The sequence below is a fragment of the Ambystoma mexicanum genome, chromosome 5p (assembly GCF_040938575.1).
Source record: "Ambystoma mexicanum isolate Mex_15411 chromosome 5p, UKY_AmexF1_1, whole genome shotgun sequence".
Taxonomy (NCBI): domain Eukaryota; kingdom Metazoa; phylum Chordata; class Amphibia; order Caudata; family Ambystomatidae; genus Ambystoma; species Ambystoma mexicanum.
This window is the reverse complement of record NC_090930.1, coordinates 836,360,639-836,380,196: the sequence shown is the minus strand read 5'-3', so window position 1 is coordinate 836,380,196 and position 19,558 is coordinate 836,360,639. Positions and strand designations below refer to the sequence as shown.

At 49.8% G+C, this 19,558-nt stretch overlaps 1 protein-coding gene across 3 annotated transcripts in view; it reads right to left on the bottom strand.

Moving 5' to 3' along the window:
* The window catches only part of CFAP70 (cilia and flagella associated protein 70), a 1,359,754-nt gene that overhangs the window by 389,695 nt on the left and 950,501 nt on the right, over positions 1-19,558 (bottom strand). For all 3 annotated transcript variants that reach the window (XM_069613256.1, XM_069613257.1, XM_069613258.1), the window contains one exon: positions 18,712-18,836. In XM_069613256.1, coding sequence (XP_069469357.1) covers positions 18,712-18,836 — 125 coding nt within the window. The remainder of the gene's footprint in view (positions 1-18,711; positions 18,837-19,558) is intronic.

The following is a 19,558-nucleotide window of genomic DNA, read 5'->3' as shown; positions in this document are numbered from 1 at the left end:
AGGGGTTAGATGTGAGCATGCCCTCATGTTTCTCACAGGACCAACACAGTGACTAAGGCCAGCCAGATCACTCTCAACTCCAGCAAATTGATGTGCTCTCAGCATTCGGATGTGGACCACAAGTCGCTCATAGTGAGGCCTTAGAGGTGAGTGCCTCAGCCCTTCAGGCATGCATCCATGACTAGAGTAAATTGGGGCCATGATTGTCGGAACAACGTCACTCTCAGTACGTTGACTTTCTGGGATCACCAGGCCAGGTCTCTGGACAAACTCTCCAAAGCCTGAAGAAGATCTGAGGTCTCCCCTTGAAATTGGGACCATTGGCAACTCAGAAGTCACTGAAGCGACCTCATGCCTAGCTATGTCTCCTGCACAAGGATGTAGGAGGACATGAGACCTAGCAAACACAGAAAAGCTGAGGCAGGAACAGTTTCCTGTGACTAGAAGATATGATTCATATTGGAGATGTTTGCTAGTCTATCCTCGGGTGGGAAGTACCTGCCCAGGCAAGTGCCCAAGACTGCTCTGATGAATCAGAGGGACTGTGCTGGCAACATTTGAGATTTCCTAAAGTTCAGGGAGAAGCCCAAGCTGTGTAATAGTCATCCAGATATGGAAATACATGGTTGTTATCCCTTCTGAGGCAAGTCCCCACCACTGCCAGCAGCCTTATGAAAACCCTGTGCATCGAAGAAAGGCAGACTGTTATGAGCTTGAATTTGTAGTTGACGTTCCCCACTTTGAATCTCACGAACATCCTGTGCTTCTTATGGATGGGCATGTGACAAGGAGAGGAGAGTTTCCAAACAGAAATATCAAAAATATCAACAAAAAAAACAGAAATCCACCAGGGGGCGCAGAGATGTGCTAGTTCATCTCCGTTAGCCTCCTCCACTGGGCCTGCGTAAAGGTAATTGAGCCCCCCCCTCAGGAGTGCTGACCTAACCCCCCCCAGGGGCTCTGCAAACTCCCCCAGGCATCCATTGAAGCAACTCCGGCACTCCAACTCGCAAGAACAAACACACGCCGCGGCTACTGGGAGCCCCGCCCGCCTGGCCCTCGGGCTTTCCGCTGCACCTCCCCGCCGAACAGCCCAGCGGACAGACGGAAGAGGCCATCCTACCCAGTTGGTTGTTTGCCCGCGGAAGGGGGGGCCGCCTGCCCGGCCTGGCTGCGGCTCCCCGAGGCAAGCGTTAATTCAGCTGCATCCTGCAGAGTCCCCGCTGTGGAGATCATTTGGAGGATACTGCTTGCCGGATGATTGCGGGGGCCGGGAGGCCTGCCCACTACCCCCTGCTCCCCTATATGGACTCCTCTGCTCTGCCGGACCCAGCGTTTCCCTCTGCTGTAACGAGGTGAGGAGAGGGGGCACTGAACGGAGTGCCAATGTCGCCACCCCCCCACCGGCCCCACGCGCCTCCCTCCACATGCTCGACGATAAGAGCCTAAAACGCAAGGGAGCCGCGAGGTGGCGAAGGGACAGGGGGCCACTATAGCCCAGAAGCCTTCCCAGATCTACGCCCATGCTTGCAACACCTGGGGTGGCTGCCCGCCTTCAGGTACTACCGGATCTCCCTGTGTCATGATGCCTGCCCCGGGAAGCCTGTTTGGGTGCAGTCCTGGCACCTATGGCGCCAGGCTCATAAGGATGAAGTCAGTCCTGGCGCCATGAGCGCCAGGCTCATTACAGAAAACCTACCTAATGCAGACCATGCTGCATACTCACCTGGTGCAGACCATGCTGCACAAAGCCACAAGCCAAATGGGGCTTAGGAGGGACAATTTAACCTAAGGGACTACTTTTTTCTCTGGTGGGGCCTGTGGAAGAATACTTACCTGGGACTTCTTCCTAGGCTATTTAAACCACGCCCGGACAGCCACACGTGCTTCGCGTTATTCTGCATTCAGCAGCGTAACGCTCACCGTACCTCCAGCATCTTCCAGTCTTCAACCACGCCCGCTTCAGTCCTGGACCACCTGGAAACGAAAAAGAAAGAACGAGAAGAGGTTCAAACTTGAAACCTTACCTGAATTCTTGATCCATCGCGCCGTCGATCTTGAAGAAGGAGTCATCGCACGCTCATCGTCACGCACCTCGCAGCGCCGCGCTGTAATCACCATCCAGTGCAGCTTTTCCTCATTCCATCGCGGACTCTGCATTTCCAACCGCTCTCCGATATCTAAGGGGACAAGAAAAGCCAGGTGAGCACGGGAATGCAAAAGGGCAATACAAGCTACCGCCCAAAGACTTACCGGATTACCACCGGGGGTACTCACCTCATCTCGGGTCGGCGCAGTTAACTCTGCATCACCGCTGCATCCCAGCCCCTAAGGGGAAACCACTGGACATTACAAGCTACCCCCAAAGACTTACCTGATTTACCGCAGGGGGTACTCACCTCATATCGGGTCGGCGCAGTTAACTCAGCATCATCGCCGTACCCCGGCCCCTAAGGGGAAAACCACTATATACTTACCTGACCCTCACCAACTGCCCTTTGGACTCTTCATGGTGGTTAAGTCGGCAACCTACAAGGAATCGGGAAGAGTAAAGATCAGACATTTGAACTCTTACAAACTATTGGATCCTAAAGTCAACACTGGAACTCACCAATTCCTCCACGCCAGTGAAGTAACTGGTCGTCTACGCGCCCCTGCGCTCGATGCAGGATGAAGAGCTCACCTTTCTAAACCATCAGGTGAGAACAAGAAGGTACATCGGGTGTGGTCAGTGGGCAGACAACGGGAGTGAAGGTGGGTTAACGCTCGAATTACGGGAGGTTAATTCCCTTTCTCCTTTGCAGAAAGATATTCATACAAGCCGACAAACGAAGTAAGTGGGGTGTCCAGCCAGTCATCTCAGCTCTACGTGGCACCAGGCCAGTCCAGATCGACGTCCCTGTGGGAACCAGGTGAGCGTAACAGAACGCAAAGCCATTCCACAAATACCCACCTGGGCGTCATGGAGACCTCGGAAACGGATCAGTTGGCCCAATTATTAGGGGAATTAAGGGCCGAAGTGCATTCCGCCCGTCAAGAAACTAATGCCCTGAGGAGGGAACTGATAGTATCTAAAGAATGAACCGATGATTTGGCCAGACAACTACTGCAAAGCCAGGCTGGACAAACACCTCTACCAGGACTCGGGGCAAGTCCAGCTCCTGTACCACTGAGTAACCCGGTGCAGATAAATCTACCTGGAGCCGTTCCCTTGGCTCCGCCTGAATGCTTTGCCGGAGACCCAAAAAGGTTTGCTATATTCATGAATCAATGCCGCTTGCACTTTTTATGTAGACCTCGAGCCTTCCCGAACGATCAGGCCAAGGTGGCCTTTGTGCTGTCATATCTCAGAGGCAGTGCGGCGGATTGGTCCATTCCACTAGTCAATCAGGATGACCCGATTCTTCGAGATTTCCAGGGTTTTCGAACAAGCATGGAAAGACTATTCGCCCGACACTCCCAAGGACAGGCTTTGGATAACTAACTTTTATCGTTACGGCAAGGTAATCAAGATCTTTTATCTTATATTGCAACCTTTAACAGATTAGTAGTGGAAACCGAATGGCCTGAAGCCAAGCGAATCAACTTATTCCATCGAGGGCTTCGAGGAGAACTCAAAGATGTTTTAACCCAAATAGTGAGCCCGCCTCAGGACTGTGCTGAATATATAGATTTAGTGGTCCAGTTGGATCACAGACTTCAAACCAGAAAGGCTGACCGAACCAAGTTTGAGAATAGGGCGTTGATTAAAACCCACGTAAGCTCCAAGGGAGTAGATGCCCCAGAAACTATGCAACTCGGGGGGGTTAGAGGACCCCTAACGCAGAAGGAAAGAGAAAGAAGACAACTGCAATTATGTCTCTATTGCGGAGCTACCGGTCATTTCCTTCGGAACTGCCCAGTAAAACCACCCAAGAAAACTATGGGAGCAGCAGACGAAAGCCATTTAGAACCTGACTCGGGAAACGATCAAGCCCGGCAAGTGTAGAGGTCCGCTTGCCGAGCCTAAAGAAGGACACTCTGACCTCGCATTTCACCATACCCATGGTCCTTGTAGATCCAGAGCAGCCATCACGCATGCACGCGGTAAAGGCATACGTTGATAGTGGAGCCATAGGAAACTATTTGGACTGTGAATTGGCTTCCAGGATGAATCGATCATCCGAAAGACCACTGCCGATGTCGTCACCACAGTGGATGGAACGGAAATTGTCTCTGGGCCCGTAACTCATTCCACTGCAGAAATGACATTGCTGGGTCAAGATGGGCACCGAGAGGTTATTGTGTTTGATTTGATCAAGGCCCCACAGTTCCAACTGATACTGGGAATACCTTGGTTGGAAAAACATAATCCATGCATTGATTGGCGAGAGAAGAGACTAACCTTCCCAGAATGTGCTCACACCTGCTACCCTAAGAAAACTCAAAACTCAGTTCTGGCCCCAGTAATGCCAGCTGCCACGCAATTACCTGCTGAATACCAAGACTTTCAGGATGTCTTCCAAAAGGAACAGGCAAACACTTTACCACCTCACAGATCGTATGATTGTCAAATAAATCTTGTACCGGGAGCACAACCACCTTGCAGCAGAATCTATGCCCTTACGGAACCCGAAAATCTCCACTTGCGCCAGTACCTTCACCAGTACCTTGCTAATGGTTTCATTCGCCTGTCCAAGTCCCCTGCATCTTCAGCTTTGTTCTTCGTACCTAAAAAGGAAGGCGACCTTAGAACATGCATAGACTACCGCGCTCTGAATCAGATAACCATCAAGAATCGATACCCATTGCCTTTGATCCCTGAACTACTAGACCAGGTGAAGGACGCTTGTATATACACTAAACTAGACCTTCGGGGCGCATATCATCTGGTACGTGTCAAAGAGGGCGATGAATGGAAGACTGCTTTTCGCACCAAGTACGGATTATTTGAGTACCAGGTGATGCCTTTCGGACTATGCAATGCACCAGCAGCCTTCCAATTCTTCATGAATGATGTCCTCCGAGAGCTCATCGATGTTTGTGTGGTCGCTTACATCGACGATATCTTAGTATACTCCTTATCAGAATCTGGTCATGTAAAGCACGTTCGAGCAGTCCTAGAGAAGTTACGCCAGCATAAATGATATGCTAAACTGGAAAAGTGTGTCTTTCACACTACGGAAGTGGAATTCCTTGGATTTATTCTGACCCCGAGAGGAATCAGGATGGATACACGTAAGGTGGACGCAATTCTTAATTGGCCTTCGCCAACTTCAGTCAAAGGCGTCCAAAGCATGCTTGGCTTTGCCAATTTCTACCGCAGGTTCATCCCGGACTTCTCACACATTGTACATCCCATTACAACGCAATTGCGAAAGAATAAACGCTTTGTGTGGACAGAGGAAGCCGAAGACGCCTTCCAAGAGTTAAAAGCAAAATTCACATCTGCCCCTGTATTAAGACACCCGCGCCCTGAGCTTCCATACATAGTGGAAACAGATGCATCCAGTTCAGCCATGGGAGCAGTGCTCTCCCAAAAGGATCCCGAAACTAACCAGCTTCATCCAGTGGCATTCTGGTCAAGGAAGTTTGCGGCTCCCGAATTAAACTATGCCATTACCGACAAGGAGGTGTTAGCCATCAAGTCCGCCTTCAAGGCTTGGCGGCACTATCTGCTGGGTGCCAGACATACCATCACGGTCATCACCGATCACAGAAACTTGCAATACCTAAAGACAGCTAAGGCTCAATCTTCGCGCCAACTCCGTTGGGCATTGTTCTTCGCCGAGTTTGATTTTGTAATAACCCATCGACCAGGTTGTAAAAATGGTAAAGCAGACTCCTTGTCCCGAATTGTAATGGGAGAAACAGAAAAAGCCTTAGAACCTCTACCCATAATTCCCAAACAAAGGATCCTTGGCCTGACGTCCATACATTCACTGGAGGACATTCAAGAAAAGATCCACCAGCTCTTTGATTCAGTTGCCTTACAGGACTGGGCCAAGAAAGGTCCAGAGTATTCTGTCACCGATGATTTACCTTATTACCAAGGCCGGCTATTTCTGCCACAAAAGGAACTACAAGAACTTGTCATTTCCCGGTACCATGATACCTTACTGGAAGGACATCCTGGTATTGCAATAACTGAAGCCAAAATTAAGAAACAATTCTGGTGGCCCACCTGGCGCAAAGACATTAAATTGTTTGTCATGTCTTGTGGTATTTGCGCCCAAAATAAAAGTCAAAAGAAAAGACCCGCTGGACTATTGCAATCTTTGGATATCCCACCCACTCCTTGGCATACCTTGTCATTAGACTTTATAACAGATCTACCCCCTTGCAATGGCTTTAACACCATTTTAGTTATTGTGGACCTTTTTTCCAAAATGGCTCACTTTATTCCTTTAAAAGGGATACCTTCAGCTTTAGTCCTGGCCAAAGAGTTCCTTGAAAACATTGTTCGCCTACACGGCTTTCCATCTGTGTTGATTTCGGACCGGGGCAGTCAATTCATTTCGCTTTTTTGGAGAAAATGTTGCCAATTGGCGCAGATAGATGTTAGGCTTTCCACCAGTCACCACCCTCAGACCGACGGTCAAACAGAGAGGACCAACCAGACTCTTGAGCAGTACTTGCGTTGTATGCTACATCAGTCTGAGGGTACTTGGAAAGACATTCTTTGAATTGCTGAGTATGCGTACAATAATTCCGTACACTCGGGAACCGGACAAAGCCCTTTTTTTACCATCTATGGACACCATCCTCGAACCTCGGACCTTGATTCGCCCCAACACTTGGAGATGCCTGCGGTGGACCATCTCCACGCTGTTATTACACAAGCCTTTAAGGAAGCAACTATACATTTACAAAAGGCTAAGGAAAAATACAAGAAAGATGCGTATCTGCACAGGAGTGAAGCACCGCAATACCAAATAGGGGACCAAGTATGGTTGGCCACTAAGCACATCCCACTCAAGGGAACACGGACCTTTAACCCTAGGTATTTAGGACCTTACTCCATCAAGGCCATCAATAACCCGGTGGCTGTCAAGTTGGACCTCCCTGTTCATATGCGGATTCATCCCGTTTTTCACGTATCCCTTTTGAAGCCAGTACAACCAGGAACAAGACTAACCAAACCTCCGGACCCCATCCTCATAGACGTAGAGCCCGAATTTGAGGTTAAGAGCATCTTGGACTCAAAAAAAGTGAGATCAAAAATATTTTATCTAATCGACTGGAAAGGCTACGGTCCTCAGGAAAGGTCTTGGGAACCTAGTGACCACGTGCATGCACCTCAATTAGTGAAGAAGTTCCACTGAGAATTTCCTAACAAACCAAGGCCAGGGGGAAGAACGACTTTAGGAGGGGCCTTGAAGGGGAGTGCTGTCATGATGCCTGCCCCCGGGAAGCCAGACCAGGCCCAGCAACCCTGGAAGCAGGCATCATGCCATTTGGAGCATGCCCAAAAACCCCAGTTAGAGGCTGTTTGGGTGCAGTTCTGGCGCCTATGGCGCCAGGCTCATAAGGATGAAGTCAGTCCTGGCGCCATGAGCGCCAGGCTCATTACAGAAAACCTACCTAATGCAGACCATGCTGCATACTCACCTGGTGCAGACCATGCTGCACAAAGCCACAAGCCAAATGGGGCTTAGGAGGGACAATTTAACCTAAGGGACTACTTTTTTCTCTGGTGGGGCCTGTGGAAGAATACTTACCTGGGACTTCTTCCTAGGCTATTTAAACCACGCCCGGACAGCCACACGTGCTTCGCGTTATTCTGCATTCAGCAGCGTTACGCTCAACGTACCTCCAGCATCTTCCAGTCTTCAGCCACGCCCGCTTCAGTCCTGGACCACCTGGAAACGAAAAAGAAAGAAGGAGAAGAGGTTCAAACTTGAAACCTTACCTGAATTCTTGATCCATCGCGCCGTCGATCTTGAAGAAGGAGTCATCGCACACTCATCGTCACGCAACTCGCAGCGCCGCGCTGTACTCACCATCCAGTGCAGCTTTTCCTCACTCCATCGCGGACTCTGCATTTCCAACCGCTCTCCGATATCTAAGGGGACAAGAAAAGCCAGGTGAGCACGGGAATGCAAAAGGGCAATACAAGCTATCCCCCAAAGACTTACCGGATTACCACGGGGGGTACTCACCTCATCTCGGGTCGGCGCAGTTAACTCTGCATCACCGCCGCACCCCGGCACCTAAGGGGAAACCACTGGACATTACAAGCTACCTCCCAAAGACTTACCGCAGGGGGTACTCACCTCATATCGGGTCGGCGCAGTTAACTCAGCATCATCGCCGTACCCCGGCCCCTAAGGGGAAAACCACTATAGACTGACCTGACTCTCACCAACTGCCCTTTGGACTCTTCGTGGTGGTTAAGTCGGCAACCTACAAAGAATCGAGAAGAGTGAAGATCAGACATTTGAACTCTTACAAACTATTGGATCCTAGAGTCAATACTGGAACTCACCAATTCCTCCACGCCAGTGAAGTCACTGGTCGTCTACGCGCCACTTCGCTCGATGCAGGATGGAGAGCTCACCTTTCTAAACCATCAGGTGAGAACAAGAGGGAACATCGGGTGTGGTCAGTGGGCAGACAACGGGAGTGAAGGTGGGTTAACGCTCGAATTACGGGAGGTTAATTCCCTTTCTCCTTTGCAGAAAGACATTCATACGAGCCGACAAACGAAGTAAGTGGGGGTGTCCAGCCAGTCATCTCGGCTCTACGTGGCACCAGGCCAGTCCAGATCGACGTCCCCGTGGGAACCAGGTGAGCATAACACCCTGAATGCCCAGGCCCCGTATGGAACCCACCTCCAGAGTTGCCCCGCCGGAGCGAGCTGGGACCTCCTCCGACGCCTAACCCCTCTTACCAAGAATTGCTCCATACTGCCATTGCCGGATCGCTCTCCGCCCTCCCCCTTCCTTGCCCATGCGGGCCTGTGTTGGTGAGGCACAATTAGTCAAGAGGGGCTCATCACTCTGACTTGTTTGTGGAAACAGACCGTTTCGACTATCCCAGGCCCAGCTCTTCACTCTCGTGAGCCTAAAAACATAAAGGGCCCCAAGCATGCCCTTCACAGTGGTCTTCAGCGGAGGTAACCCACCCAGGGTTTGTCCCCAGAGAGCCCGCCTAGTGCCAGCCGTCCACGTTCTGAAGCCCCCCCCTCCTCCCCTGAACGGATTCTGGGGGCAGGAGGGAGACAAGTAGCAAGCCCACCAACCCGGCACTCTACACTCCCGGAGGGTCCCCAGTCCTCGAAACCTCTGTGCCTGAAGCTGGAGTGGCGGGGTATAGTAAAGTCAGGAGAAGTTTCATCCGCAGTGGAAAGCGACATGAGAGACCACCGCACTGGGACCTGCCGCTCTGTTCTACAGCCCCCCCCGGGTCGCTTTTGCGGTTAACTGCCTCCCTGGCCCACAATCCCAGCCCTCCACAGCCTGGGCCACCCCTGGTGCGTAGGCAGAGCTCGAATAATCCAGAAGAAAGGCAGGTAGGAGCTCTCCACCCGGCCTATCAGCAGCCAGGAGTGCTGGGGGTCAGCTGCTCTACTTCCCTGGACAAGGGAGATCAGGCTGCCGTTGCCTGCTGCACCAGCCCTCTCCACATAAAGCTTCAACAGCGCCCTGCACAGCCCTGAGGAGTCCATGCACTGGACCGGAGCAAGGAGGTATTACTCGTACAAGCCCTCAACTACTTCTAACTCTTATTTCACCTGGACCCCACGAGATCCCGGTCCACACAAACTCCCTGGCCCCTTGCCATCACCTGGGGGTGCTCGCACTTGGAGGGATCCCCGCTGGAACTTTCTGGCCTCTGGCCCGGGCTCTCCGCAACCCTCTCGCTGTGTCCTCCTCCAGACCAGCTGAGGTGCAATCTGAAGCAATGGACGCCCACGCAGTGAACAAGAACATGACAGCCCTTCTAGAGGAGATCCGTGGCTTTAGGGCGGACATTAGCAAAAGACTGGATTCTTTAGATTAAAAAGGTGTAGTCCGCAGAAGACTGGGTCCAAGCCCTGGAAGCAAACCAGACATCAGCCGACATCCTTTAGACTCAGATAGAAATGTGCTTGGCAGAGCTGGAATGGAGGGAGGAGAAATGCACTCTAAAGCTTGATGAGTTGGAAAACAGGGAGCGGTGTACCAACCTGAGGTTCCTGGGAATCCCGGAATGGGAACGTGAACGCAGACAGACATTGTAAGAATTGTCAACGAGGTAATTAGCAAGCTATTCGACGATACCAACACCACCGAACCAACCATTGACAGGGCGAACAGAGCTGGAGCCCCCACCAGGGGCCCCACGTCGATTCTGGTGCGCTTCCACTATTATTCGGAAAAGAGTAAGATCCTGGAGCTGGCGGGTAAGAAGGGCCTGATCGAGTGGGAGGATGCAAAGCTATCAATCTACCAAGATCTCTCTGCTCTTACTCTGTCTAGAAGACACCTTTGTGGCCCACTAACAAAATGGCTCTAGCCCAAAGGTGTTAGGTACAGATGGGGCCACCCTTTCTCCCGCTCATTCGAGTACGATGGCTATAAATACTGCTTGGTTACCGAGGATGACATACAAAGGGTGACCCAGGAACTCCTGGGCGAACCCGCCCTGAAGCCAACCAAGAGAGGAGAGGGAATGATGTGGTGAGCCCTCGAAAGACCAACGCTGTGACCAACGGATTTTCTGAGAAGCGACAAGTCCATGGCAACAGAAAATGTAGGCGGGTGGCCTAGGCCTCCCCCAGACCTGCCAGCGACTGACTGCATCCTATCTTCATTTGTGAGATCTGGGGGGCCGATATCGCTCTCGGCAGGTATCTCAGATAACCCGAGACAATCAGTGGTCTGTGGTCCCAGGTAATCCTTCTTACAAAGCCACTTACTTAGCCCCGTGTACACCATGGGGGAAGGGGAAGTAATGCTGACGTTTGATCCAGTGGTTGAAGTTTTGGGGGAGTGGAGCTCAGATTATCAGTTGTTCATTGTTGCCTACTAGCCTAGTGGAGGTAGGCTCTGGTGGCCCGGTTGGACGCCATTTTAAATGTTGCAGGTGGTCCAGGTGTTCAGGGGGTCAGTGGGGTAAGTTGGAGGGTCGGTTTTGCTTGTTTTGGGATTTATCTTGCTTGAATCAACCAAATGCGGTCTTTTATCTGCCAGGGTCTGCTCCTTTACAGGAGTTCCTGCATGTGCCAGCACAAAAGAGGGAAATGTGTTACATTTGCACCTATAACGGGTCTCTGAGAATAAGATACCACTCTAACAGCTGATGCAATCCTCTCTCTGACGTTGGGTTCGCTGAATGTTCGAGGTCTAAATTTTCTGAATAAGAGATCATTAGTAGTGAAGGAATTCAACAGGCTCAAATTGCACCTGCTATTCTTGCAGGAGAAATGTCGCTCAGATCCAGGTCTATACAGGATGTTTTTCACGCTTCATTCCCGACTAAAAAAAAGAGGGGTTGCAATAGCTGTGTCTCCCAAGGCACACTTGGTCCCGAAGGCCCAGTGCAAGGACTCAGAAGGCCGCTATGTGATGGTGAAAGGCGACCTTACACTGACTTGCACTCACAGAGGAAGATAGTCCTCTCCTTTCACAGCACTAACAATCAACTTGGTCTGCTTGACCCCCACTCAACACGCCAGGGACGTAAGCTCTTTTTACATTCTTTTCTAACCCACACTCCTCTTTCTCCAGAATCGAATATGTCCCGGTCGACAAACTAATGCGCGAGAGAATAGTTGATTTTGGTGTCGAGTTGATCCCGTGGTCTGATCATGACCTAGTTCAGGTCCAGGTGGGGGTCCTCCCGGGCACTCCAGAGAGCTTGAGATGGACCTGCAATGACCTCCTTTTGAAGGACAAAGAGTCGTCCCAGTCCCTCCTCATAGCCATAAAACAGTACTTTTCGATTAACGACAACAGGGAGGTAGGGGAGGTGGGAGTTTGGGCGGCCTTTAAGGCCACGATTCGAGAGGTCCTAATTGGAATGGGGGCAGCAAGGAAGCGGGAGAGGGCTAGAGAGGAGAGGTTCCTTAGAGATAAAATAGAAGCAATCCAGCCGGGGGCAGGGTTGAGGCAAACTCCGATCCCAAATGTTCCCGGCTAAATGGGGTGAGCTCCAATGGCTCAAAGCAAAACTTGCCACCCTCCTGATTGGGCAGACCAAAAGAAAACTGTTCTTTCCAAAACAAAGGTATATAGAAAGAGGGGAGAAAGCTGATAAGATCTTAGCATGGAGACTGCGGGAACTCAGAAATAGCAGGAGGGTTGACTCGGTCTGACTTCCTGGAGGAGTTAAGTGTCTAGACGACCCAGGGATAGCAGAGCAATTCTGCAAATATTATGAGCGTCTTTACACATTGGAGTACACGGGAGACGGGCATAAAGCTGACAAATTCCTGGACTCCGTACCGATCCCCCGCCTCCCTCCTGAGAAAGCAGACCCGCTAGAAAGGCCCATCACACCACAAGAGATAGTGGACACAATTGCTTCCATGAAAGGGGGCACCACCGCAGGCAATGATGGTTTCACGATTTTCTTCTACAAATCCTTCCGCTCCACCATTGCTCCGTTCCTGTCCAAATTATTTAACGTGGCCCTGGACTCTGGGACCCTTCCCCAAATCATGTTATCCGTCCGCATCATGGTCATCCCTAAAGAAGGGAAGGACCCCTCGATGTACCAGTCCTATCTCCCTATCTCTCTACTCAACTCAGACGTGAAGGACTTAGCCAAGCTTCTGGCCAATAGATTGGCCCAGCATCTTCCGTCTCTGATCTACGGAGACCAAGTTGGCTTCATCCCAGGTAGGCAGGGATCTGACAATAACAGGAAAACCCTGGACCTGATGCACGAGGCCACATATTATAATGTAGAAGCCTATCTTCTCTCACTCGATTCAGAAAAGGCCTTTGACCAGGTCAAATGGTCTTACATGGGCAAGGTGTTTCAAAAGATGGGACTGGGAGAAAGGTTTTGTGGGTGGATCTCCTCTTTGTATAATGGCCCTTCCGCTAGGGTGGCAGTTAACGGGACGGTCTCTGCTCTGTTCCCCCTCTTCAGGAGGACTCACCCTGGCTGCCCCATTTATCCCCTCCTATATGCCCTCGAAATGGAGCCCCTCACAATAGCGATAAGACAGCACCAGGGGATCACGGAGATCCGGTATAGGGATCCCGATTTTAAACTCTCTCTCTTTGCAGATGATATCCTCACTTACCTAACCAAATTGAACATCTCTCTCCCGCAGCTCCTAGATCTGATACTCACATTTGGGCTCTTCTCTGGGTTGAAAATAAATCCATCGAAATAATGTCTCATGCCGATGGGAAAGGGGGACAGGGACATCGAGGGGAGAGAAATCACAAGCGGTTTCAGAATAGAGCGCATGGTCATGCCGTACCTGGGGATCCTTCTTCCAAGAGATCTGTGAAACCTCTTTGAAGTGAACTCCCCCCCCGCATCCTCTCCAAGGTAGCATCGGACCTCCAACAGTGGGCCCCATTGACTACCTCATGGTTCGGGCGCATGGTATCCATAAAAATGAACCTTCTTCCCTGGCTACATTATATCTTCACCTCTCTCCCGACTATTCTACCAGATGCATTTTTCAAAACCTTACACTCCATGACCCAACGATTTATCTGGAATGGTAAAAAACCAAGAATAAAATACACTACCCTGACTCTCCTGAGATTTCAGGGGGGGTTTGGTCTCCCAGATTTCCGGCTATATTAAAAGGCGGCCCAATTTAGGGTAATGCTGGAGCACACAAGACATGAAATGCAAACCTACTGGACCTATATAGAGGATACACACATGCACCCCAACAAAGTAAGAGACTTCCTGTGGGCCTCGTTCAGAGATCTCCCCGGCACTGTCAAAAACCACCCGACTGTCAGTCCTGTGGGCTCTATGGAAGCGTGATAAATCGAATGCTGCCCTCTCTTCCGAGCCTTCCCCCCTGTCTTCCCTATGGGGGGCCCCCCTTGACTTAGGAAAAAGAAGCTTGCGGCATACCCAAAGGTCGTCGGATATGGGCCTGGAACGAGCCGCCCAGCTATTTCAACATAACTCCTTTATCGAGTACGACAAGCTTGCGGAAATGATGTCAATCTTTGAATATCTCCATGTAAAAGGGATCCTGACCAGCCCCCAATTGGGCAAGGCCCTTGCCTGCCCCCTCACGCCTCTGGAGAGAGTAATTGTGGAGTCCACCTCAAGGAAAATAACTCTGTCCAGAATGTATAAAGTTCTTATTGTAGCACAGCTTGAAGGCAGGCAGGTATTCAAGTATTTTTGGGGTGAATAAATGGGAGGGCCGCTCGAAGAAGCAACTTGGTCTAAACTCTTTGGGGCGCTTTTCTCGGGTTCCCTCTATACCTCGGCCATGGAACACAACTTCAAAATCCCCCACACGTGGCACCTCCCCCCCGAGGTGGCCAAGGGGGGACCTGGTATCACCTGTGGTGGGACGGTCTCACCACCAAGACTTATTGGTCGGAGCTCCTGAGCTGGATTAAAGATATAGTGGGCCTCTCTCTACCCTTGCAAACTATTGTACTCCTGTTTGGTACCCCTCCTCTGAATCAGATGCGAGTAGTATTCCTAAGGTGGTCCAGGGCATGTTGAAAGCTGGGAGGCTGGCCTTGGCTCAGAAATGGAAGAATAATTTAGTACCCTCCAGATCAGAGTGGCTTGCTAAATTCGGTGTCATCTTCACTTATGAGAAGCTAACAGCGTGAACCCACGATACTATGAGTGCCTTCCTGCTGGATTGGACAGCTGTGCTCCTGCATGAGGACTGTGGTACAATGAGACTTTGATGATTCCTGTCCCGAAATGACTTGACCTGTTTCTTCGATAACTTTTCTCTACCCCTCACATTGTTTTTCTTGTACTCTGTGAACCCTACTTGTCAGCCATTCGACAGTTTATGGTCCCGAGGTAGTGCTTTGCGAAATCCCCAGTGCCTGTTTGGGCCCAGTTGTTTATATGCAAGGGGTGGGGGAGGTTAATTTGATCTTACTTCTTGTTATTTATTGATTTTTCTATCATTTGAAAATTTTCAATAAAAACTAAGTTGAAAAAAAAAAAAACAGTGAATCACACAAGCAAGATTTCCTCGGCAGGCCTTGCAGGGGACAGTGGCTCTACACATAACAACGGCTCTACAGATAATACCAGCAAGTGTTCAAATGATAGCCAAACATGGTATAGGGCCAGCTGCAGACTCTTATTTTCTGTGTTCAGACAACGGAGCCAAAAGGCCCTCTCACCCATTGAGGACAGGTTATGAACAAAGCCACCTAGATTTAGCTTAAACGCAGAAAGCATAATATGGCACTCTGTCATGATGTGTTTTGCATTTCTGGACAGCTGTGATTTTTGCAATATCTCTTTACTAGTCTTTTCATATTTTCTCTTACTTCAAGTTTCATGTAGTTCCCCTCTTTCCGTGGAGCTTTCGAAGGGATTTCTGTTTTGCTCACACTTCGCAGGCGCACCGCTCCCCTGCCGTAGCCATGCTTCTTTTCCTGCACGGAGACTTTTGAATGTGTATACCATTATACGGGACCACTCTGCTACTTGATACCTTTCATACGTTCTTTCTCATTGTTTTCATCTCAGCAATGTTATGAACGAGTGCTCTTTCACTCGCGGTCACACTGCTACAAAGTATACAGTCTATCTTAACTGGTGCCGGGTTTCTTTCACATTCAGAAACTCACCGGTCATGGATTCTTGCCGCTCCTTCCTTCTGTGGCTTTCCCTCTGAGGCCAGGGTCTCTCCACCTGCCCCTCAGACCTTTCTGGGCCTTCTAACTTTGCCCAGGGGAACGAGCACCTCTCTGGCTACACAGAGTATGAGATCAATACGCCCCACGGCTCTTATCTAGCAATTCCTCCAGCTCTCTGGAGACACAATCTCTGCACCACGCTTTCCCCTGCTACAGCGTCCTGCAATCTCGCTTTCCGTGGTCTTGTTTGGGGAGCTCCGACTCTGGTGCCTCTCCTGCTCGCCATCCAACTCGCTCTCTTTGCCAAACATGTGTGTTCCTTTTATATTCATCTGAATAGTTAACAGGCTGCAGGTGGGTATAGTTGAAATCAATTGCCTGACCCTGCCTGGCCTCGTTAGTGGGACATGTCCATTGGGGAAGTTAGTATGCCTTGATCTGCATGTTCCTTGTCTCAGTACCATAGTGGTGTTTCTCATGGAAAATCTGCATTCCTCTTGACTTCCTCTTCTTTGTCTAAGTATTTCCAGGGGAATTAGAGGTTAAGGGAATAGGACTGGCAATAGCCCATAAAGACTATGGGAGGGCAGGGTAGGTCACTTTCAGTAAGGGGGCGATACCATGTCTTGCCCTCAGGTACCCTCTTTCCAATCCCCAAGGACCTTCCACTCAGGTGATCCTCCCTCGCTTGTCCACCCCCAGGGCCAGTATCCAAAAGCGAGGGCCCTTCCCTGGCCACCTGAACAAAGGATCCCTAGGGGTTAGATGTGAGCATGCCCTCATGTTTCTCACAGGACCAACACAGTGACTAAGGCCAGCCAGATCACTCTCAACTCCAGCAAATTGATGTGCTCTCAGCATTCGGATGTGGACCACAAGTCGCTCATAGTGAGGCCTTAGAGGTGAGTGCCTCAGCCCTTCAGGCATGCATCCATGACTAGAGTAAATTGGGGCCATGATTGTCGGAACAACGTCACTCTCAGTACGTTGACTTTCTGGGATCACCAGGCCAGGTCTCTGGACAAACTCTCCAAAGCCTGAAGAAGATCTGAGGTCTCCCCTTGAAATTGGGACCATTGGCAACTCAGAAGTCACTGAAGCGACCTCATGCCTAGCTATGTCTCCTGCACAAGGATGTAGGAGGACATGAGACCTAGCAAACACAGAAAAGCTGAGGCAGGAACAGTTTCCTGTGACTAGAAGATATGATTCATATTGGAGATGTTTGCTAGTCTATCCTCGGGTGGGAAGTACCTGCCCAGGCAAGTGCCCAAGACTGCTCTGATGAATCAGAGGGACTGTGCTGGCAACATTTGAGATTTCCTAAAGTTCAGGGAGAAGCCCAAGCTGTGTAATAGTCATCCAGATATGGAAATACATGGTTGTTATCCCTTCTGAGGCAAGTCCCCACCACTGCCAGCAGCCTTATGAAAACCCTGTGCATCGAAGAAAGGCAGACTGTTATGAGCTTGAATTTGTAGTTGACGTTCCCCACTTTGAATCTCACGAACATCCTGTGCTTCTTATGGATGGGCATGTGACAGTAGGCATCATAGAAATCCGGGTATACCAGACAATCCTGCAGGTCCAGGGCCTGAAGAATCTGGGCTACAGTGACGATAATGAACTTGTCCTTGTGCATTTATACAAGTTTAGGAGCCTCAGATCCAGGATGGGACACAGTCCTCTGTCCTTTCTCAGCACCAGAAAATAGGTGAGATACCAACCATCATCTCGTTCAAGTGGGGCACGGGGTCTATTGCCCCCTTTACCAGAAACTGTCAGTCCTCCTCCAATAGGAGAGGATCCAGAGGCAAATACTGGCTGTCAGGTGGGTGGTTTGGAGGGTGATGAGTGAAAGGGAGACAGTATCACTGGAGAATGACCTGAAGGGCTCTGGCACCGTAAGTGATAAGCATCCATTCCTTGCTAAAAAGGGATATCCTGCCTCCCACAGGAGAGGAGTGGTGAAAGTGTGGTTCAAAGAGGGTTTGCATCCAAGGCAGCAGAGGACACAGTGGTGGCAGTAACGCCTCTTCTAGGGGCACCTCGGTCGCGACCTCTGTTGTGGCGATGCAGCACCTGCTTACCTGAGGGTGCTTGTCCACTGTCTCTGTGGGCATAGGAGGCAAAGGGGACAAAAACCCTGCCTCTGCCCATGGACTTGCAGGTTCCTGCTGCTGTACAGCTAGCCCCAGAGACTTTGCAGTTACCTTGAAGTCCGGAATTATTGGAGGGATTCATCAACCTTAGTCCTAAACAGGTTGCCATTAAAGGGCATGGACACAAGCTTTCCCTGGACATCCGGGGCAAAACCTGACTTATGTAGCCAGGAGTATTGCCTCAAGACTGTGATGGTAGTCATCACTCTGGCCACACAGTCTACAGTATCCGGGTTCTGTTTTTATGATGTTTGAAAAACTGCTGTGTATTGATCGACTGAGAATTCCCAGTCTGCGGAAACAAGTATTTGAAGCATGTGGATCAATGAAAGAGCCAGTGCCAGAGAACATCCACTTCGCAAGTTGTTAGCAAGGTTGTTTGCAAGTTAAATGTGTTTTCGTCAGTGTCTCAAAGCAGCCATGTTGCCTACATCTAAAATTACAGTCTACAGTTTAAGTGGAATATTAAGCACCAGGATGCAATCGGATATTATTAGGGCGCCTGCAATGAGCAAACTAAAGAAACAGTGAGAAAGTAAGACTGGCAGCGAGTGTGCTTGGGTGTGGAACACACAAACAAAGCAGAAAGAGAAGAGATGTCAGAGGTGTTCTATGGCCACAGGCAGCCTTGTAACCATAGTCAGAGGCTTGTGTTGCACAGCTGCCCTGCCAATATGCTTACCATGCTTCACAGGGTTACATTTCCAATATTTTGCCCCCTCAGTTAGTAACACTGTTGTGTTAGTAATTAACATGCTTTAGCCCTCTCACCCACTCTATACTGTACCACCATCATATATTGCACTTACCTGAACTGCATTGAGACGAAGGAGAAAGTGTGCGGTCTGCATGAAGATGCTGGGATGCTTGGCAATTTGAGTGGTAGAATGAGACTCAGGGATCATACCAGGTGTTGGCTCCTGTGCAGTACCTGCTACAAAAAGATAAATGGCAAGATGACGAGAGGTGGCTTCAGATTGAAATTCTGAACACAGCACAGCAAACCCACAAACATAAAAGTGGAAGAATCAATGCAGTAGAAGAGGTAAAGGTTACTCCCATGTAACTATATTTCTCAAGCTTTGGTATAATTCATAGTTTCGTATGATTTGAATATTCCCCTCTGTATATGCAAATAACATAGCAGTTTCTAGTGCTAATACAAGGCAACATAGTACTTTTCACCTTCTGTCAATGAGTATGCAACCTCCGCCACCCAGGTCATTATAGAATCTTGAATGATTCATGTTCGTTATAAACCATATATACTCTTTTTTGTTGTTATTTGTTTGAATTTATTTATTTACTGAAGTTTTAAAGCATGAAGCGTAATAAAAGAAAAATGACAAAAAATACCAGTATTACAAAAAGTAGTGAATTACTGAAATACAGCCCAGGTCACTCACATCTGAGCCATCTTAATGCATTGTAACACACCATATCTCTTGACAATGCAGAACATTCAAACAGGTGGTCAGTGTGGTGTAAAGCGCCCCATGTCACCTCGAAGACCAGGTTGCCCTTACACATTTTGTTAGTCCCGGTTTCCCCCGACTGAATAATCTTTTACTACTACCCAGGTGGGTGAGCTACCTCCCTTACTCATCGCATATGACCCCCCTGCCATGGCCCACACCTAGACTCTACCAACATTTA